Source organism: Chaetura pelagica, unplaced genomic scaffold, assembly GCF_000747805.2.
Source record: "Chaetura pelagica isolate M959 unplaced genomic scaffold, ChaPel_1.0 scaffold453, whole genome shotgun sequence".
Taxonomy (NCBI): domain Eukaryota; kingdom Metazoa; phylum Chordata; class Aves; order Apodiformes; family Apodidae; genus Chaetura; species Chaetura pelagica.
In genome coordinates, this window is record NW_009952879.1 from 1,407,582 (window position 1) to 1,429,540 (window position 21,959).

The 21,959-nt window shown below is 49.0% G+C and overlaps 1 protein-coding gene across 1 annotated transcript in view; it reads left to right on the forward strand.

The window, feature by feature from the left end:
• IGDCC3 (immunoglobulin superfamily, DCC subclass, member 3) overlaps positions 1–19,928 on the forward strand; it is a 90,358-nt gene extending 70,430 nt beyond the window's left edge. The window contains exons 7-14 of the mRNA XM_009995325.1: positions 2,436–2,601; positions 11,211–11,458; positions 11,785–11,949; positions 17,168–17,356; positions 18,200–18,304; positions 19,053–19,191; positions 19,421–19,628; positions 19,725–19,928. Coding sequence (XP_009993627.1) covers positions 2,436–2,601; positions 11,211–11,458; positions 11,785–11,949; positions 17,168–17,356; positions 18,200–18,304; positions 19,053–19,191; positions 19,421–19,628; positions 19,725–19,889 — 1,385 coding nt within the window. The 3' untranslated portion in view covers positions 19,890–19,928. The remainder of the gene's footprint in view (positions 1–2,435; positions 2,602–11,210; positions 11,459–11,784; positions 11,950–17,167; positions 17,357–18,199; positions 18,305–19,052; positions 19,192–19,420; positions 19,629–19,724) is intronic.
• The last annotated feature ends 2,031 nt before the right edge of the window (positions 19,929–21,959 follow it).

The window sequence follows — 21,959 nt, forward strand, 5'->3', positions numbered from 1 at the left end:
CCACTAAAGCTTCAGGCTGCTGCTCCTTTTGCATCAAAAAGAGGAGGGTGAGACTGGAACAAGACAGCAAATCCTGGAGGAAGCCAGAAGCAGCAGGAACAGCAGAAGGACATCCCACGTCTTGCAGTAAGGGATGTCACCAAGCAGGGACAGCTCAGCACAGCAGAGGTGGAAGCTGTCGAAGGAGTGGTCGCCTGCTCCTCTGGAGAGCTTAAGCCAAGTTAAACAGGGGCTGGGGTTTTATCTGGTTGTATTGAGTGAAACAGTGAAGAGGAGGGACTGCAGAGGGGAGTGGGGACACAAGGAACCCAAGGAGCTGCTGTCCCAAAGAGCTGGCGCCCAGCCAGCGGCTGCAGCTGCGCTCGGCACCCCTGAGCCACGCGCGACACCGCTCCAATTAGTCCCTCTTGACACAGGCTAATAAGAGAGGCCAAGGAGAGCTGGCGATTCCAGAGGGCTCATGCTGGATGCTGCTTTTCCATATTTAAACTTTGCTTCTGCAGGAATGAACGGCGGGTTTGAGACCTGGTGAAGCTGGGGGCTGCGGGGGAGGCAGAGGCAGAGCCAAGTGGTGGGATCTTTAATGAAGCTGCAGAGGGGAGCTGGAAGATGGCTCTGCCCTTCCTTGGCATGGGGGTTTTGCACCTGGGAGTACCATGGGGAGGACTCAGGAGCACGTATGAAAGCAGGGAGGTGTGCAGCCACTTGCAGAATAATTGCTCCTGCAAAACTGAGCAGGCACAAAGCAGGAGGTGGGAGGTTAAAGAAGTCTGTGCACCACAAAGGGGCCATTCGCTGCAGGGAAGAGGGGCTTTTCTTCCTGCTTATCCATGCTTCCAACTTTTATTGAACCCATCCTGAATTTTATTTTAATTTATAAGGCTCAGGGGGATGGGGGGAATGTATGAAGGAAAAAGAAGGATAAGGGATCGATTGGCACCTGGGGAAGTTTAGCAGGAGATTCTGGAAATATGTGTCCATTAGGTTGCTGAAATCAGGTTCATTAGTAGACCTGAGCGCTGACAGAAGTGGCCCGACCATAAACCCTGCCAGTGGACACCCCCCTGCTGCTCCCATCCGTCAGCCCTGCCATGCTCTGCTTCCTTTTGATTAGTAAAAAATGAAAGTGGGGGCTTCTCTGAGGTGGACAGACTCTTCAGTGAATTTCTATGTCTTTCTGCTTGCAGGCTTTAAAACGTCCTTGGCACACGGTGATGCTCCTCCTTTGCCTGCACCCAGCTGGGGAAGAGCTTTATCACCTTGTGCTGCTGCAGCAGCAAACCCTGAGGGTTTTTTTGGCCATGACCCACAAGGCTCAGCTCTTGTGTGGCTGCTCCCACCTGCGGCCTGGTCACCTCTCAACACACTTTGCTGGATTGATTTGCTCCCTTCTCCAACCCCACCATCTCTGCTGGTGGCAAAACCCACCAGCCCCATGCTTGGAAAATGCCAGCAAGTAGCACTGAGAGTATGTCCCTGGATAAACTTGCTTTTGTTGGGAAAATTTAACACCAGCCATCCATGATGTGACACTAGTCGTTAAATTCATTACTGGCCCCTGGCTCTCATCTGTTTGTCTTCATTGCAGCTGCTGCTGGTTCCACCTGATTTTAGGTTTCAGCAGCAACTTAGAGTATATTTATCACTTTGCCCTTTGAAGCGTAACTGCTTGAATAAACTCACCTATTTGGCAGTGTTTTTCAGGCCCTGCTTGGGGTAGATGGATGTGCTGTTTCATTCTGATAAATTATTTTAAATCTATTTTGAGTTGCTGAATGAGGGGACATCAGTTTCTGTTTAAAAATATTATTGTTAAAGGTGAAAATATTTGGTTACCAGGTGAGCAGCAGTGGGAGGGATGGTGGAGTGATCTGCCAGGCTTGGCAGGACCCCAAGGTTCCCAAACTGCAGATCTGGGGTAAAAATGGGCCCTCATCTTCTGCTACCAGAAGAATCTGCAGCAACTCTGTTATTTACTGGGGAAAGAGCAGCCTGCCAGGTTGCTGAGTGCACATCCATCCAGTTCTTTCCCTCTGCAAGCAGTTTGCTAAGGCCACATGGGTCCTCTGGGTAAAGCCAGGGTGATGAAACAGCAGATCCCCTCAAATGCAAAGTACTAAAGTTCCACCTGGAGTGGCAGCCTTCCTTTCTCACTGCTCTCTGAACAGGCAATATGGGCTGATTTTTCACGTTTCCATAGCAGAGGGCTCATTCTTGCCAGGGTGGTGGCCCTGTGTGGTGCCACATGCCACAAAGGGTTACACCTGCTTTCTGTGTTGTGTGGTGCACATGGCCAGAGACTGCTGACCTTCCGGCCTGGGCTGTGCGTTGGCCAAGTATCCTGGTGAAGACCAAGCTACAAGGTTGTTCTTTGTACCAGGGTAGAGTGGGATCATCATGGCTTTTCTCATCCTGCTTCTCCTTCCTCCTTGCAGCCCCTGCAGAGTTTGTGCAGCATCCCCAATCGATATCCAGGCCTGCAGGGACAACTGCCATCTTCACATGTGTAGCCCAGGGTGAACCACCACCACAGATCACTTGGCTGAGGAATGGGCAGATACTGGAGACCAGCGACCACATTAAGCTGAAGAATAACAACAGGTAAGTCCTCATGTGCTGGCTGCTGGCACTGCAACGTGGGGTAGGGCTATTCCCCAGGGTCAATCTGGAGTTACCACGCATGGAGGACTGTCATCACCTGCCTGATGGTCCAGAAATAGCTGTCCCTGCAGGTGTCATTGCTGAGCAAAGAGCAATTTAGCTCACACAGGCTTTGGCTTTTGTGCAGATGGTGGATTTGAGGCAGATGTTTTGTTAAGTTTCTATGTAATAGGCCTTTTTATTTCCAGGTTTGAGGCTTTTTTAAAGCTTTGCTGTATGAAGGATGGAAGGGTGTATATTGCAATAGGATAAGGTGTAAGTTGTAGTAAAATCTTCTCAGTGGAGGTTTTCTCTGAGCTGGAAGTTTTTGGAGCTTCGGGGAACTTTGTGTGTGCACAGACAGATGCCACTTGATCCAGGCTCATGGTTTTCTAGTTCATTGCATGGGTTTCTGTTCATGTCTGTCCTTACAACAGAAACGGGAGAAGGAAAATTTCTTTGACCAAGAAGCGGAGTCAGAAGTGACCAAAGAATTTACAAGTGATCATTCATCCCATGACAGGGCTTACCCTGAGTCCAGCTCTGTATCCTCCTCCACATGCCTTGCCTATAAAATCCTTTCTCTTCGCTATCTGAGGAATGTGAAAGTAGGGTCTGTGGTCATGTTCATATCTTCTGGCCAGGTCCTGGAGCTGCGCTGCATGTGATGTGAACTGCGCCTTCTTGGCCAACATCTCTGTAGTGGTTTTCTTGTGGTGATCATGTAGTGCAATTTAGTGTCCATCTTCTCCACTGTGATCTGAAGGATCAGATTACATCGTTTCTGGCAGAGGCAGGGGGAGCTGAGCCAGTTCCTGAGGCTCAGCTGACATGTGGCATCTTCCCAAGCTATAGTAACATGATTGTAAAGCTGAGCCCTAAGGCCGTCGTACTCAACCACGTTGAACTTTTAGCTTCTTTCGCACTAGTCTTGGTCTGTTCTGACCCTGAGCTTCAGGCAAGTGGCCGTGCCTAGTGGATTCCAAAGCTGTCACTCTGAAAAATGCCCTGGCTGGTACAGCAAAGCTGGGTTCTCTGAATTGGAGGAAACAGATCAACGACTGGGTTTTTTTCTTTTTCTGAGCTTTTTCAAGTTGTCCTTTGTTTCATTCTCCTGGGCATGACTAAGTGCTGTAACCCACTTAGTTCCAGGCAGAATCAGTTTGTGATTATGCCTTGGATTTACCAGCCTATTGCAGTTGAAAAATATTTGTCTGTGTAAAGATGAATCTCGAATCTACCAGTAATGAAGCTACTAAACTGCACTATGAGCTTTTTAATTAGATTACATGGTTTCCTAGAAAATTCATTTGGATTAAAACTCTGCTTAATATGGCAATAAAGGTCTGAATGCCCCCAAAGGGATTTTTAGAACAAAAAAAAAGAGTAAGTCATCCCAAATCATATAATGTGCTAATTGATTGCAAAATGTATAATGATGAGCAACTTTGTTCTGGTAAACGAACAAGGTCCGGACCTGCAGAGCACCATGTGTTTGAGATGCTGCTCTGCTCCAGTGAGCTCTGCAAGAGCAGGCTCTGCTTGAGGCCCACCACTCCCTTTTGCACAAACTAAAGGCTGGTGGGGAGATTTGTCCATCAAACCATCTCTTCACAAGTTGTGAAGGGTCCTTTGGAATCTAAGTCACCCCACACTGTTGCTCATACACAATAACTGCAAATCCAGGGAGAGCAAAGCCTCTAGGTCAGGGCACCTCAGAAACCCATCATCGTTGAGGACAGCATCCTCAGGACTGGATTCCCTGGAGGTTGGATGATCACTTACTGAGCAACTTCTAGCCTGTCAGCACAGCCAAATAGGCCTCACAGGCTGTGTCCTGTGAATAAATACCTCTCCCCTCCTGGTCCCGCCGATGTGGATTCTCATTGCCTGATGTGTTGATGGTTTCTGGGCACATAAGCATTAAAGATCAGCCTTCTGCTGTGCCCTCTCCAGAGGTGGTGGGGATGTTTTGAAAATGCCAGCTGTGTGGGAACAAAATAGCCAATCGATGATTAGCAAAAATCAAAAGCAATTCTGGGATAATGGGTAATTGTTAATGAAAAATGCATGAAGACTCAGGCGGAGAGAATTGTGGGCTTTTCCATTAAAACCTGTGAATAAAATCTCACTGAAGGAGCTGATGATGGGGCTGCCTTAGCCTTACCCTGCAGTCCCTGGGTTGGGGATGGAGCCAATAGCTGCTGGGGTGATGCTGTACTGGACTTAGATGGAGAAGCTGACAGAGACTTCTTGACTCTGGTGGAGCCATTCCTGTGTCCTGCAGCTGCAGAATCTGTTCCTCTCTGTTGATCAAAGGTGACATTTTGTCCATATTGGTGTGGGGTCATTCAGATTAATCACAACCCAAATGCTTGAAAGGTGGAATGGGCATTTCCAGCAAAATTCCCACTCTGCTTAGCCAGCCCAGTCCAAAAGCAAGTGCACTGCTGCAGGAGGAAGGGGTGGCTACTGGCCAAGTTAATTGTGGGCTTGTGTACAATCATACTTTCTTGGTTATTACTTCAAAATTTACAAGGAAGCATGAAATAGCACCTGAATTACTGCCCTGAAAGGTTTATTGCTTTTCTTGCTTTGAGCCAATCAGGTTCAGGGGAGTAATTTTCACCTAGTGTATATCACACTATGGGGTTTATATTGCCCTAATAGCAAGGAACAAAGGCAGACCTCTTCAGAGAAGGCAAGCTCTAAATATTGATTTTCCAAGATTATTTTATTTACAAAATGGTAATTAAGGGACTTCATTTGCTGCACCAGGAAAAGGCTTCGTTAGAGCCTGGGCTCAGGTGGCGTTTGCTCTCCTCAGTGACCTTTGCTTATGAACTGTCTCCTTTTAAAATTCTTCCTCAGTGGCTTTCACTTGTGTTAGTGCTCTGAGAATGACTCACTTTAAGGGCCATGAATGCTCAAGGTTCATCAGAGAAAATATTCCTTCATAAATAAATTGCAGGACAACATTGCTTTCCTTACACTTGTCTTGTTGCCTAATCCTGATGCAAGCACTTGGGACAGGACAACCCTTTTGGTACTAAACCCAGGGAAACTACAGCCTGTCATTCACAAGGTGGCTTTCTTCTGTAAAACCCATGTTAGCTGGGAGCAGAGAGCTGCAGGGTTTGTACATCCTGTTGTGCACACACTCTACAAACTCTTGAATTTGTAGGGATTGAGAGAGGACAGGCAAGCCTGCAGGTTATTTATGGAATGGGTTTGAGGACTGTTGGTGACTATGGGAAGGGCAGTGTAAAGCAAATCATATTTCAGTTCCCAGAAGCATGACAAATAAGTACATGGAGGACTGGGATGTGAACCAGCTGCTCCTGATTTAAGAATAATTTATGGGTTTCACTTTGGAAGACACATGGAAATGGCCTTTGCAGGGAGGGTCTCTGCACGAGCACCCAAAGCCCTGCTGAGCCATAGGGCATCAGCATGATCCCTCCTTCTCAGCACCAAGCAGGGATCCTGTGCTGGGACCACACAGGTGTATCCCACAAAAGGGACCTGCAGCAGCCTCAGAACAGCTAACAGTGATGGGTTGCAGTCTCACCTCGGTAGCTGTGATATTTGGCTACCGAGGTGTCATTTTCCTCTGCTTGCTGCTCTGCTGAGCTCTCTTGAACTACATCACTGATTCTGGGCATTAATTGTTTCTTGCAACTGTTGCATACAGCAAAATATATCTGCAGAGAACGGTTCTCACGCTGGAGCTTTTGAGGCAGGACCAAGCCCATCATGAGGCAGCCTAAAACCACCCTCTCCTGGATTAGTCTTAGTCTTTCTCCTTTCCAACACCTATCCCTTATGCTGGGAAAAAGGTTTGAGGGACTTTCCATTTAGCAGCAGATATTTCTCCCACCTGCCTACATTAGCATCCTACCCACATAGGCATCTTCCTTCCTGAGATGTTTTGTTCTTCCCTGAGGTCCTGCACATGTAAAGGCTTTTCTGCTCCCTTCATGGGACAGAATGTGTTAAGCCTGTGAGGCAGCCAAGGAGTTCACCAGCTAACCAGCAAGTCCTGTAATACAGAGTAGTCAGCTCTATAGGGGGCTGGGGATGATCTGCAGTGTCCCTCCTTGCAGATGAGTGTGACTCTCCAAGCTTTGCGCCTTATTCTCAGCCTGTGTGAGGCAACCTTCAAACATAGGACATTTCTTCAAAGCTTCCACCAACCAGCACTGGAGGGAAAAAGCTCCTTTCCAGCATGGCATGGGAAGTTTGTTTGGTGCAATGTGGCACAGGGTGACCTGTAAAAGAATCACAGAATCAGGTTGGAAAAGACCTTGAAGATCATGAAGTCATCTAACAAATGGAAGCAGAGCAGGGCATGGAGACAGGGTGTCTGAACTGTGGCTCTGGTGGCTTTCTGGAGCTGCCAGCACTCAGTGTTCTCCATGCTAGTCAGGGCCCTCTCGCTGCATGAATTTCCTCACACTCCCTCTTTTGTGGGCCCGTGTCTGTGCAGGCTGGTGTCCTTGCGGATGGGCCCCTCTTCTTCTTTGTGCTACTGAATCAATGAAGAGGTTTCCTTCAGTTCTCAGACTTTTTCAGAGGAGCCTTTGGAAACCTGATCTCCGGTCACCGGCCCAGACCCCTGACCCGAGTCAGATCAGTCATCCTGATTGCCCATGAAGGAGGAGACAGCTTGGGAATACGGCAGCCTCGGAGCGGCGGAGGCCTCTCGCTCCAGCCCAGCCGGGTGTGAAGCTGCAGCAGCTCCTCTCCCCACTTCCATCACTGCCTGTCAGGGCTTTGTGCAGGGAGATGTGATGGAGCCCTGGGCTGGCCGAGCGCCTCTGGCGACGGGCAGGGAGTCTCTGGCATCTCGCCCTGGCTGCTGCGCTCGCGGCGCTGCCGGTCTGGCACCCGCGGGAAAGTTTCCCAACAGCAGATGTCCCAAAGTGACAGATTTTTTTTTTTCATTTTTTTTTTTTCTCCTTGTTGATAGGAAGACAGAAAAGGACTCTGCATATTTCAGATGGTTGAGGCGCAGAGACGCTCTGTGCCTCCCTGCATGGCAACTACATGTTTTGCTTTTGTTCGAGCGTCCTTAGGGAAAAAAAAATAATAAAAAGCAAACAAAAAGCAAACAATTAGCCAAATCTGGGAAAGCAGGATCTGCTGCTGGCCCGAGTGCTGACCCTGCTGCACCACATCCTCTGCATCTCCTGATGTGGTGGGCAAAAGCAGGGAGAGTTTGTCAATGGTGAGGATGAAAGTGGAAGCACAGCAGAGGTATCAGCTGGGGTGATGCTGGCATGGGTAGGGGATTCACTGCCAGCTCCTGCCCTCCTCCTTGCAGCTACAGCAAGCTTCAGAGCTCATGCCAGGGCTGGCAGGAACCTTTAGGGGTCTGCCTGTGGGTGTTAGAGGGACCAACAGAGAGAGAAAACCCTTTATCTTGTTAAACTGGTGTTTAGCTGCTGGGCATTAGGCTTGCCAGCTTCTCCACACTCAGTTTCTGCTCCTTACCCAGGTTTATAGACATAGCTGAAAATCCTGTTGCTTTGATACTGTCCCTCATGACATCCTGGTCTCAAAATTGGAAGGATATGGATTTGATGGATGGAGCACTTGGTGGATAAGGAATTGGCTGGATGGTCACACTCAGAGAGTAGTGATCAATGGCTCAATGTCCAGATGGAGACCAGTGACAAAGACCAAGTGCAAGGTCCTGCACCTGGGTTGGGGCAATCCCAAGCACAAATACAGGTTGGGCAGAGGGTGGATTGAGAACAGCCTTGAGGAGAAGGACCTGGGGATGTTGGTTGATGAAAAGCTCAACGTTAGCCAGCAATGTGCGCTTGCAGCCCAGAAATCAACCATGTCCCGTGCTGCCTCAAAAGCAGTGTGGTCAGTAGGTCAAGAGAGTTGATTCTGCCTCCCTACTCTGCACATCTGAGATGTGGGAACCTGGAGTACTGTGTCCAGTTCTGGAGCCCCCAACACAAGAAGGACATAGAGCTCTTGGAGTGAGTCTAGAGGAGGGCCATGAAGGTGATCAGAGGGGTGGAGCATCTGCTATGAAGACGGGCTGAATTGGGGCTGTTCAGCCTGAAGAAGGGACGGTCCTGAGAAGAACTCAAAGCAGTCTTCCAGTACCTGAAGGGGCCACAGGAAAGCCAGAGAGGGACACTTTGCCATGGTGTGTAGTGACAGGATGAGGGGTAATGGAAGGGTGGAAGAGGGTAGATTTAGGTTGGTCATGGCAAAGAAATTTTTTAGTGTAAGGGTGGTGAGACACTGGAACAGGCTGCCCAGGGAGGTTTTGGAAGCCCCATCCCTGGAAGTGTTCAAGGCCATGTTGGATGGGGCTTGGAACAACCTGGTTGTCACCGTTTGACTCAGGTCCGACAACAATGCTCTCGATCCCCCCTCCCCCCAACCCAGGTAGGGAAGGAGAGAGAAAAAGAGAGAGACTTGGCTGGATTGAAAACTAAACTACACAGCTTTAATTAAAACACTAATGAATCATACAAGAAAATATATACAATTATATACAGATAGATTCAGGTGTAGGCAAAAGCCTCTCACCACCCCCCACCCTGATGAACAGAGTCCTCCCTGGACACCGGCCATGGACGGAAGAGAAGGGGAGAAGAAGAAGGAAGGAAGTTGTCTTCTGTGATCTCTGACCTTCCTCTGAGCTTACATAGATATATGGAATGGAATATCTTTGGCCAATTTTGCTGTCCATCTAACTCAGCCTCCTACGGGGGGGTCACAGATCTCCCCATAGTGTCTGAGCTGGCAGAGTGCAGGTGCGGCCTTGAAGCCTCAGTAGTTAGAAAAACATTCCACTGTCTTATCAGCCTAGCAGAACATACTGTTGCTAGTTACAAGAAAGCTTACTGAAGGAAAAAAAATCAGTAAAAAGAAAAATTGGCTTCATCCTGGCTCAAACCAGGACACTGGTCTAGTGGGAGATGTCTCTGCCTATGCAGAGGGGGTTGGAACCAGGTGATCTTTAAGGTCCCTTCCAACACAAACCATTCTATGATGCAATGATTCTATGATCTTTTCCTCTCTTCTTGTAAAGCAAAGCTTGTAACTTAAAGGCATCGGAGTATAAATACTCCTTGCTCTTGGGTTGCTTTGTGCTTAGGAAGTTTAACACTGCTCTGGACATGTGTGTCAGCCTGGCCTGCCTCCTCCTGCCTGCCCAGATGTGCAGCAGCAGCCTGGAAATAATGCCTGCATCCAGGGGGCAGAAGGAAGCGATGTGGCTCTTTCCACACATCTGCTCAGTGCAGAGCTGCAAGGACAGCTTTTGGACAGGCTGATCCTGCCTGCTGCCATCTGTCCTCACAGGAATCAGCCCATGTTGACACAGTTGAGCCCCACATCGGGTCCTTCCTCCCCACACCCCCTCCCAGCTCTGCCTTTCTCCTTCCATTTAATCAGATATGTTGAGCCCATGGCTATGAGAGGAGCTTAGGGCTGATGCTCTAAAATCACCATATCAGCTGAAACCATCACATTTGATATTCCATTTACAATGTTTCCAAGGAAACAAAGGCACAGGACATAAATAGATGACTGCTAAACATTTGCTCACTCACCATGGCCTGATAGTTTGCAAGGCAGAAATATGAATGTTAAATCAACAACAATAATAAATTTTAATATAGGAAGACAAATATTTTGCTGCAATCAGAAGAAGCATTTTTCCTGACATATAGGCAGGCAGTGGCAGGTTATTTATCATTTTCACTTTCCTTGCATGATTTTTCATTTCCATAAAGGGCAGCTTTGATTATGACTCCCCAAAAGCTGTGACGTGCCCCTTGCATCAGCAAAGGGGCTTGGGGCTGTACAGTCAAGTCCCAAGTCCACCCAGAATTCACCACAGGAGGAGAAAATAATTTATTTCTCACTAGCAGCAAGCAGTGGATCGGGACTTTGTTAAGTTTAGGTCATTTCTTATGGAAAAGGAGCAACCAAAAAACTCTTGTGAGCTTTGGTGTAAGCAACAGGATTGTGCTGAAGCTTGGGGGTGTTGTGGTATCCCAAATGTTCATGCCAAGCCAGAATCAAACCCTGGTTCAAATGAACTGGATAGGACTGGAAATACAGTCTGGATGTACAAATAGGAATTAATCCATATGGGTGATGCTCTAAAATGGAGTCTGAGGCAGCAGTGAGGGGCGTTTGCTTCAGTGCTGTGGGGTTGTATCCTGTAGTCTGTCTGTTGGACTGGTCAATCCCCATGATTGGCAGTAACAAATACAATTGCGCTGCCACTTACTGTGGTGTCAGAGTTGTCACCAGGTCTAGGTGGGCCAGTCTGGGCCTCTACTGCACCTCTATTGCTGAAATTGTCCCCAAGACAGAGATTATCTGTCCAGGATTGGGTTCCAGGGAACAATGCATCCACCTCTTGGTTTTTCCCTTCACCAAAAGCACCGGCCCACAGCTTTATGGAAGCTTTTGGTGGAAACAGGCATGTGGGATGCTCTGCCAGCAGAGCCAGCCTGGGGGCCACGGTGGGGCTTGAGAGGAAGGACTTCCACTCAGATGCTTGTCCCTCTGGTGTCCCCACACAGCACTCTCTCCATCTATGGGATCAACCAGGCAGATGAAGCCATCTACCAGTGCATTGCCGAGAACAGTGCCGGCTCCACGCAGGCCAGCGCCCGCCTGACGGTCCTGTGGGCAGATGGGCTGCCCGGGCCTCCCCAGAGCGTGAAGGCTGAGACAGTCTCTGCGACCACCATCCAGGTGTCTTGGAAAGAACCTCTGCAGAACACCAAGGAGATCATTGGCTATGTGCTGCACATCCGGAAAGCCGCAGGTACGGTGATCTACCCACTGCCCAGAGCATCCCCAGCCTTCCCTTAAGGCAGCACTTCAGGTCTGCACTGCAGTAGTCAGTGCTGCTACCCATGTTCTCCATCATCTCCATGACTCTGAAAGACAGAGATGAGGAAGTAAATACCAAGATAGGGGGGAAGGTGAAGCCATGGAGTCAAATCTAGCCACCTACCTCAGTCTCTGGCAAAGCACCCAGAAATGTAGGCAGATACAGGCCTACACGAGGGACTAAAATGACCACTTTTAACATTTGTTCAGTCTCTTGATCTCTTGTAAAATTGAACGCTGCTCTGTTTTTGCCTTCAGATCCAGTAGAGATGGAGTATCAGGAGGCTGTCAGCAAGAGCACCTTCCAGCAGCTAGTGACAGATTTAGAGCCCTCGACCAGCTATAGCTTTTATATCAAGGCCTACACCTCCCGGGGGGCCAGCAAAGCCTCCGAAGTCACCGTGGTGAGCACGCTGGGAGAAGGTAAGGAACACTTTGTGCTTGGGCCATCACGTGCTGAAAGCCCCTGTGTGCAGCAGCAGTGCTGGGCACCCCAATGCCCTGGCACGTACCTGGGGTGCTGCTACTCCTTGTTCCCTCTCCTCATACTCTGGGATACTGTGTGGAACTCTCTTGTACCGTTATGCTGGGGTTGGCTGGTTGTTGTTGTGAGAGGTGTTGCCTCTCATGTTGTAGCAGGGGCTGAGTGTAAGTCTGGCTGGTCTTGTGCATTGCAGCTGCCCTGGGCTTTTCCTAAATGTTTTTTCCTGCTTACTAAATGCAGCTAGTGACAGATTTAGAGCCCTCGACCAGCTATAGCTTTTATATCAAGGCCTACACCTCCCGGGGGGCCAGCAAAGCCTCCGAAGTCACCGTGGTGAGCACGCTGGGAGAAGGTAAGGAACACTTTGTGCTTGGGCCATCACGTGCTGAAAGCCCCTGTGTGCAGCAGCAGTGCTGGGCACCCCAATGCCCTGGCACGTACCTGGGGTGCTGCTACTCCTTGTTCCCTCTCCTCATACTCTGGGATACTGTGTGGAACTCTCTTGTACCGTTATGCTGGGGTTGGCTGGTTGTTGTTGTTGTGAGAGGTGTTGCCTCTCATGTTGTAGCAGGGGCTGAGTGTAAGTCTGGCTGGTCTTGTGCATTGCAGCTGCCCTGGGCTTTTCCTAAATGTTTTTTCCTGCTTACTAAATGCAAATCTGCTCAAGTAGCGTCTCAGAACTCACAGCTCTTGCTTGACGGGTACCACCCTTTTTAGAATTTGTTTTTTTCCTACTTTACCTCAGAGAAATCACACGAGCTGGCCTGGCCTGGCCTACAAGTCCCTGCCTTGGAGCAGCCTTCTGTTTCAGTAGGAAGTTAAGGAAATTTCCAAGGCTTTTTCCCTGACTTGGCCTCCTAGATGTGGCCACCAGCTTCCCCACTAAGAAAGGGGGTGGTCTAATGCAGGAGCCTCACAGACAGGCACCAAACAGAAACCCTAGCCCCAGTGTGATCTGCCAGTTGGCATTTTGGGAATGTTTTCCTAGAGACTCCTGTACCTCTCCGGCACCTACAAATCCCGACTTATCTCCCATACAGAGGAATAATTCTTGGGAGCATTGCATCCTTCTGATGAACACTCAGTAATAATGAGTTTGCAGCAGAGGGCTTTGGGTGCGAGGACTTTATTTGGGATCAGATGAAATAGTTCTCAGTCCATTGTCAGCCTGCGCAGATGTCTACTACAGCACTTCAGCAACACCGCCAATAAATCCTCAGCCTGCTGGGTTGTTACCCTGCAAGTTTATTTTCCTTGATACTCTGCAGGGAATTGGTCATCCTTGGAGTTTGTTTTTCCTTCCAATTTAGAGACAGAAGGTTGAACTGAGGCAGAACTTAAAACTCCTTGACCTGATGCTCTGAGTTCAGCTACTGGAGCCAGAAGCCGGCCATGCTTCATGGGCCGTGGTGTTTCTGCAGAAGTCTGGGTCAAGCTAGAGAGGACTTTTTGTCATTATAACCTTCAATCACAACAGGAATAGTTAGGTATCTGGTGATAGGATCATAAATTTCCTGGCTCTCTGCAGTTTCAAGGCATCACTGTCCTGCTTTACTATCTTTTTAAAAAAGCTTGTCCTGTGTAACAAAGCTTCAGCAATTGACTTCACGTCAATTGACAAGCTGGCCTGGTTAATATCACTCAAGCCCAGTTTGCATTTTCCTTGTAGAAAGATAAAAAGAGGTGTCAAAGCCCCAGTTCTGGCTTGGTTTGTTTGCTTTGCTTCACTTGGGTGCCTGTTGCTTCTACTTCTGGTCAGGGAGCCAGCATCCAGTGGCTTTTGTCACCCCATTAAGGTTTTGCTGCAGATTTGCCTCTTCTCACAGCCAAGCTGTTTCACCCCGTGCCTTCCTGAGGTGCACGGCAGAGCTGTGACTGCTCTGGGCTTGGGCAAGCCCTGGATCTGAGCCTTGGACAGGGATAGGATTTCCCCAACACGCTGTGTCTTGGCTCAGTGCAATGCCTGTGAGACGTGCACAGAGACGCGTGAAGCCCTGTGGTGGCAGGACACCCTGTGTCACCATGCTGCCATGTCCTGCCTTTCTGGGAAAGGACGTGGTGAGTGAATCCAGCCCCCAGGGATGGCTCAGGGAGTGTGGGCAGTGTTTTCCAGAGTGGTGCTGCCAGCTGGAGACTGGTCTGAGTGACGTGTTACACTGGTGCTGCCTGCAGTAGGAGCACGGTGGTGATGCGGAGGAGCAGGGATGCTTTCAGCTTCCAGGGGCAGCAACATGCTGAGAGAGCTTGGCTGAAGCTTCCAAAGCTTTCCGAAAGTGTGATGCTCCTTCCTTTGGCTCATTTTGGATGCAAAGTAGAAGGGAAAACGCCAAGGAGAAACTACCCAAGTGACCCAAGTGACACTACCTCGTGTCCTCCATAAACCTCTCATGAGAATGGTCCTCCCATCTCCTCCCTGTCGTTCTCCTTTACGCCGTTTTCACAACTGCTGTGGTGTCGTAAACCTCCAACTCTCTCTGCTTCACTAAGCAGCACACACTCCTTGTTCTTTTCTTTTAATGCTTTTTAGGGTTTTCTCCAGGACTTTTTGACATTTCTCTAGGATGAAGACTGTTCCTTTAGTCACCTTCGGCTAAAGACGCCTTCAAGAAGAAAGTTGAAATGACCTGGGGAAAATTCCAAACAGCACGGAAGAGGAAAACAAGTATCCCAGCCCTTAGCATGAGGGAGATGCCTCACTTATAGTAGATTTCATTTTATGTCTTATATATACTTCTGTGAAGCACCTATATGCTGGTGTGTGTAGATATATTTACACACACCCACAGAGATATATTCCATCTGTATACACTGATTTGTGTAATAACATGATAACCACGTGCATTCTGCGAGTGCATAAATATAATCAATATTATACATATCTATATATACTCCAAGTTTAAATAAATACTATATATTCCATACTTTGAAGGAGAGAGATTCTTGTGGTTTTTATGAAATGTAAGGCTCTGCAACCAGAAAATAAAGCCAGCTCTTCACAAATCAGGATGGCCAACCTCAGTGTTTCTTTGTCCAGGGGATAATGTGATTTCCCTTTCTGTGGCATTTTCACCCATGATTTGGAAAATGATGCTTTAAGCAGGAGTCCAGCTTCTCAGAGGGGGGATCCAGATAATTCCTGATTTTGCCCTAGAGGGAACTGGGAGACTTAGGAAAAAAAAAAGAGTATTTAATTGGATTGCAAAAACATGCAGCCTTGGGGAGAATGGCACGTTCTGGTATAAATAGAATTTACTCTGTGCTTTGCATCCAGAAACTGCAAAGTGCAGCCTTTCCATCAATGAAGTCAGAATAAATCCTAGCACTTCAACCCATTTTTTTCCCCTTGGCAGCACTCAGGCAGGATGCAATCTCATTAACCTGACCCAGGACAGCTGCTCTCCCAGTCTTTCTTTCTGAATCCATATGGAGTCGCTCACCAGTCAGCAAGGACTCGTTCTTCTCCCTGTGCTTATTCAGAGGGCATTTGGGAAGAGACAGGAGTGCCCAGACCCTCCTGCTCACCAGGAGAGATGTTTTTCCTTCCCCTAAATCTCCTTGTGGAAAAGCTTGAGCTCTTAGTGCCTGGGAAAAGGCAAACCATTGTGCTGTGTGGTTTTGCTTTTGCTTTTCAATGGAGGCAGTGCCCTTTTTAATTCTCATCAGCCTTAGCTTTGACATGGCCACATTTCATCTGCTTTTCACCATCCCTCCTTGAATAGCTGTGCTGAACTCCCTGCCAAAGGGCAGGTTTGTGCTGCTCATCCTTTAGAGATCCTTTGGGGGAAAAATAAACAAAGCAACCATTAAAAAGAAGGACAAAAAGTAACATTGGTGCAACGCAAGCCCAGCAATCCTTGTATTTGGGAACTTCTGAGCTTGGAATCATCTGGGATTGGAAAAATAGCTCTGCCCCAAAGCCTGGAGGCTGCTGGAGAAGAAGGGCTGTTCTGCTGGATAATTTTGCTGCAGGGTTTAGCTGAGCTCACTGCTTGGTGTAGTGTCCAAAAATCCTTCTGCATCCCAAGGCCAGGTCAGAGCCTGCAGCACGAGGTGCTTGGCACCTCCCACGTGGGGCCAAAAGCTGGGGAACTGATGGGAGCATTTGGCCTGGGAGGGGTGGAAATGAGGTGAAACAAAGACTGGTGACATGTCGTGCTGAGACGCATCTCAAGTTGGTATGAGCAGAGTATGAGACAGGAGAGAGGGGAAGGAAGAGGCTTGAGGAACCTGTGGTCCTGTGTGCCCTAGCACATGTGCAGAACCAGCTTTGGAGTACCCAGATATCTGCATGACAGGAAAAGTGGCTTTGGGTTGCAAATCTTTGCCTCTCAACCCAAGCTGATGGGGCAGGATGGCTCCAGGCAGCTTTTTTGAGGACCTGGGGATTAAATGGCCACCACAGGACACCCTGAGAAGGAGGGCAGGGTTTGGGGACATTGACTGGAGCATAAAGTGTCCTGGTGGATTTTGAATCGGGCCTTGGTGACACTGGGCAGCAGCAGGGACATCTTCCCAGCCAAAACCCCTTAACCAGGCCAGGTAAGTGCCTGCCTACCAAAAGAAGCCAACCAGAGCTGTCCAGGGATCTCAGGCTGCTTGGATATTTAGGGATGTTGATGAAGATGTCCCAGTTCTGTGTCCCAGCACTGAATCCCAGACCTCCCTCCTAAATCTGTCAGGGAGAGCAAACTCCTACATACCCTGCAAGCCAGTGCAGGTACCTGGCAGGCTTTTAAGATGGATGTCTCCTGCTCCATCCCTTCTGGTTCCTTCCTCGCCGGAGGGGATTAATCACTCTGAAAGGTCCTCACTACCCTCAGGCAGGGACAGAGAAATGGAATTTGGGAATGCATTGCCAAAGTGGCTGCATTCCTACCCTGACCTGAGGGAGCTGAGCATCAGATTGCAACCAGAGTGTAAAAGTAGCCTCTTTGCTTGCTGAACGCAGCATAGGAAAGCTGTGGAAACTCCTACAGCTAAGAAGTGTCAAAGCTGTTAAACCAGGATCTGATCTGATTTTTTTCAGTCTCATCCAGCATGTGTGTTTGGCACAAAGGCCGCAGGGAATTTCTCATCATGACGCTGCTGGGGAATTTCTCATCGTGCAGACTAAAAGAAAAGCACAAGCAACCCACTGTCTTTCTCTCTCTGTTTCAGTCCCAGCCATGCCGTCCCTCTTTATCAAAGTCATTAATAGCACGACTGTCCAGGCGACGTGGGAACCCTCCATCAAGCTGGGCCAGCACGAAGGCTTCAAGCTGTATTACCGCAAGGTCCACCTCTCCCAGTACACTGGGCCGGTGCTGCTGCCCAGCAACGTGACAACCTACAACATTACCCATCTGGGTGAGTGTGGTGACAGCTTGATCTGTGTCCCCTCCTGACCCTGGCAGGGTCTGTCATGATGGGAGAGTTTGGATGTGTTGCATAACCACTAAGCAGGCAAAGAAAAGGTCTCGAATTGTGCTAAGGGAGGTTTAGATTGGATATTAGAAGAAACTTCTTCACTGAAAGGGTAATTAAACACTGAACAGGCTGCCCAGGGAGGTGGTTGAATCACCACCCTTGGAGGTATTTATAAGATGTGTAGATGTGGTGCTGAGGAATCTGGTTTAGTACTGGACTTAGTACAGTTAGGTTAATGGTTGCACTTGATGATCATAGAAACACTTAGGTTGGGAAAGACCTTTACGATCATTGAGTCCAACCATTAACTCTACCAAGCCATGGTCTTTTCCAAAGAGAATGATTCTGTGGTTCTAAACAGATGCTGCAGCTCTCCCACAGGATTTTGGGGTGCTTCCCAGTAGCAGGTGTTTGTTTGCAGCATCTTGTGTGTATTTGGTAAATAGGCATCACTCAGGATGAGGTGCAAAGACAGGTAGTGATAGGATGAAGAGGAATGGTTTCAAGCTGAGAGGGGAGATTTAGAAAGAAATTCTTTCTTATGAGGGTGGTGAGACACTGGAATATGTTGCCTGGATAAGCTGTGGCTGCCCCATCCCTGAAAGTGTTCAATGCCACATTAAAGCCACGAACCTGGTTGCTTGAAGCAACCTGGTCTAGCAGAAGGTGTCCCTGCCCATGCAGGGGGGTTGGAACTAGATGGTCCTTAAGGTCCTTTCCAAGCCAAACCATTCCATGATTCTATTATTTGATTCTGTGACTCTTGTGTTCCCATCAAAACAGATGCATCAGTGGTGTATGAAGTGAAGCTCCTTGCCTATAACCAGCATGGGGATGGAAACGCAACGATCCGCTTCGTGTCCTTGAGGGAGACTGTGGAGAGGACAGGTGAGATGGGGCTTTGGTCTTGGTGGTGGTTTCTGAAAACCGCTTTGCAGGAAGGTGGTGAGGCCTCACCCAGACGCATCCTACAGATGCCCACAGCTCGATCCCACATCACATTTTCAGCCACTCATTTGTTTTCAGCATCGCAAATACTTGATTCATTGAAACTCTGCGGGGCTGGGGCCACCTGGTGCTGGTATGGTTGGCTTGTGGCTTGTACTGTCCCTCCTGGCCCTTGATAGCAAGCCAAGACCTCTTTGCAGCAAAGGTCAACCTGGTGACTTTGTCACCAGGGTGTTGGGGGAGAAGACAAACCAAATGTTCCTGTAATTGCCATTTTTGTCTCCTGAGCTCAAGCCAAAGATAAGTCCATGAACACGAACAAATCCCTAAGAGCTGCCATCCTCAAGTGAGGGCATCTCCACTTCCCTGGAGGTCTCCTGGATCTTTTGACCTTCCCTGATGCTGGGAAGGGAGCACAAAGGAAGGTCTTTTAAGCCTTCCAGTTGGAATATCTTTAAGAGACAGTTGTTAGTTCTCTGTGTTGGAGTAACTACTGATCTCACTGGCATCCACCTAGGGAGCTGCTTTGGCAGGCAGGGACCCCTCAAGCCCCTCCCTTCTCTCCTCTTCTCCATACATGGCTCCCAGCATTGCCTAAGCTTCAGCTTTTGCCCTGGTCTTCCCAAAAGCTTGAGGAGCAATAGAGAACCAGAAATGCTGATGTCCCCCTCCCCCTTTCTTCTGGCAGTGCTGAATCCCCCGTGTGACTGCATGAAGGACGAGCAGAACAATAAAACCTCCGCAACCGGCATCATCATCGGGATCCACATCGGTGTCACCTGCATCATATTCTGTGTCCTCTTCCTCATGTTTGGGTACAGAGGAAGGTAGGGGTTCCTCGTGCTGCTCACAGGGGTGTGGTCCCCTCATGTGGGTATCCCTGGGGGAGCGTGCAGGGAGGGGCTGTTTCCCATGCACATCTTGGGATGAGCATCCCGTGGTGGCGTTTCTGGCTAGGAGGCAGAACTCCCGTCTCCCTCCCCCACACACAGATGCAGGGGCTTCTCTGAAGCAGCAGCTTTGCTCACCCTCAAGCTCCATCTCTTTATTTTTCAGGCTGCTGATGTGCAAAAATGTGCAGGAGCAGCTGTCGACCCCACAGGTCCCCAGGAGCCAGCGGATTGTCACCGGCCTCGCCCTGAACGGGGCTGCACGCAGGGACAGGGACGACCGAGACTTGAACGGAAAGCAGCTGGATATGAATGAGCTGGAGAGATTATTCCCAGCATCCCCATCCCAGGAGCAGCAGGATAAGGGAATAACGGTAAGTCCAGCATCACGCCTGGGACATGCAGCTGCGTGTCTCAAGAGCATCAGTGACCTGCCCCTGTCATTGTGCTGTCCCCTTCTCTCTCTCCAGTCGGCTCACAGCTCCCCAGGCCCCCACAGTGACACCCAGATAACCACACTCCCTCTGGACGAGTTCAGCATCATCGAGGAGCACCCAGACCCCCTCCCAAAGAGCCCCCCCAGCAGCAGCCCCACGGCTCCAGCTCCCGACCATGGTCCCACCAATGAAGGATAAAACTGCCAAGACTCAAACCCTCTTGTAGGAGTTACCAGAAACCAAACCCATGGCTGGTGATGTCTTTACAACGAGTCGTCAATCTCAGGTCAATCGAAGATTTCTATGGTCTGATTGTTATTTTTTTGTTTTGCTTTATTTTTATATATATATATAAATATATATATATGTAGACAGCCTTTTGGAAACTTTGTGAAGTTTTATCTTTCTGACCTCTCTTGGGCCTCTTGGGATGTTTCTCCTGACTATGGCTTTATGGAGACCGGTCATGATGGATTTTCCCCACAGCTGCTCAGTAAAAGACTCCTTGGCAGAGTTTAGCAAACTCTCCCATCTCTGACAGACTGGGGATATGGTGGAGCCTTCTCATGGCATCCTGGACCTTTTTCCTGATCAGCAGCTTTAGGACTACTTTTTGGATCTATTTTTTATTTCCAGAAGACTGGATTCGGAGAAGTCCTTCTAACTTGACTCCAAAAACCGAGGCCTGGGAAGGGTCTCTCCGTGGATGTGATGATTTTGTACACTTTCTCTATTTCTCAGGATACATTTTTTTGCTGATTGACTCAAAATAATATGAAAAAAGAAGAAAAAAAATTTTTTAAGAGTGTGTGAGTGTGTGTGTGTGTGTGTGTGTGTGTCAAAAGGTGGGCTGCCTGAGGGCTACTGAAAGACTTGGACAGACAACCCGAGTGAACTCAGAACCTACCTCAACCGGAATGAATGTCTTCTGGGAAGCAGAAATACCTGCGTCTTCCTTCGTGTTCAAGCAAACAAGTAGTGTAGCACTTGGTCAGTACAAGCTTGGTCCTACCTCAGCAGTCACGCTCTGTACCTGCCACCTGGGTGGCTTTGTCCTCGTCGTTCCCATGTAAAGCACTTCCAAACCTTGAAAACAATGTTCTACCTCAAGCGTGATAGAAACTCGTGTGTGTGTGTGTGTATGTGTCTTCTCCCCAGTTCCTGCCTCTCCCACCCAACCCAGTGGGAAGCAAGATGCTTCACTGTGTTATGAGCTTTACTTCGAGGCACGTAGTGGGGCTCTGGGGTGTTTTGTGTGTGTGATGGAGATTTGTATCATGGTTTGTTTTTACTTTAAAGACTGCTGGGGCTGTCACAGGCGCATGGCTTGATGCCCCATGGTTTGCTGGCATCATCACTCTTGCTGGGTGCTGGTGGCGGCTGCTTTGGTCCATGCTGGGGGATTTGGCTTCCCAAGGCTGATTCCCAGTGGGATGATTTATGGCATGTGCTGGCGCAAGCAGCGTAATGCACCCCTGAGAGGAGGGAACCTGGACCTCACCGACGTGTCTCCTCAAAGCCCACCCTGCCATTGGGGAATCCCTGAGCCAGCGCTTCCCAAACTGCATGAAATGCTACTGAGCTGCTCCCAGCTTCTCCGGTGTATTTCCAGCCAGCAGGAGGTCATCGAAAGGAAGAGCTGAGCCCAAAAGGGCTCCCTCCCTTGGGAAGGAGGAGGTAAGAAGGGCTCCCAGGTGATGAAGCTGTGCCAGAGGATGCTGGGGGCTGCCGACAGCCGCCCCCTCCCCTGCCTAGGGTGGGCAGAGGAGCTCCCAACACCAAAGAGAGGGTTTGGGTGTGACCTTCCACCTCCAGGACCAACCACCAATATGCTCCCATGGGTTTTGGGTTGTCCCAGCATGGTGCAGCCTCATCACTTGCTGCATGACTGGTGGTTTCCCTGGGGAGATGAGGCATGGATGGGGGGTGCAGGGACATCATCCAGCCCATGCCAGAGGGCAGCCCTTGCCCCCCAACCCCACCACATGGGTTGGTTAAAATGGGGCAAATATGAAGGTTTGAACTCTTTGTCTAGGTGGTGGTAAATCAAACCTTGCTGTATTTGCAAAGAAAAGTGAAAGGAATCAGGAAAGGAAATAAGGAAATTAGTTTATGTTTTTAAAAAAGTAATAATTGTATTTTTTTAAATGGTACCAAGTGGGAGAGTCCTTGTGTCAGAATCATCCCCCATTACCTTCCCTTGGCAGCAGGATGCTACTGGGAATTGTGTAAATAACAGAATATACAGAGCAATAAGGCAAACATCTC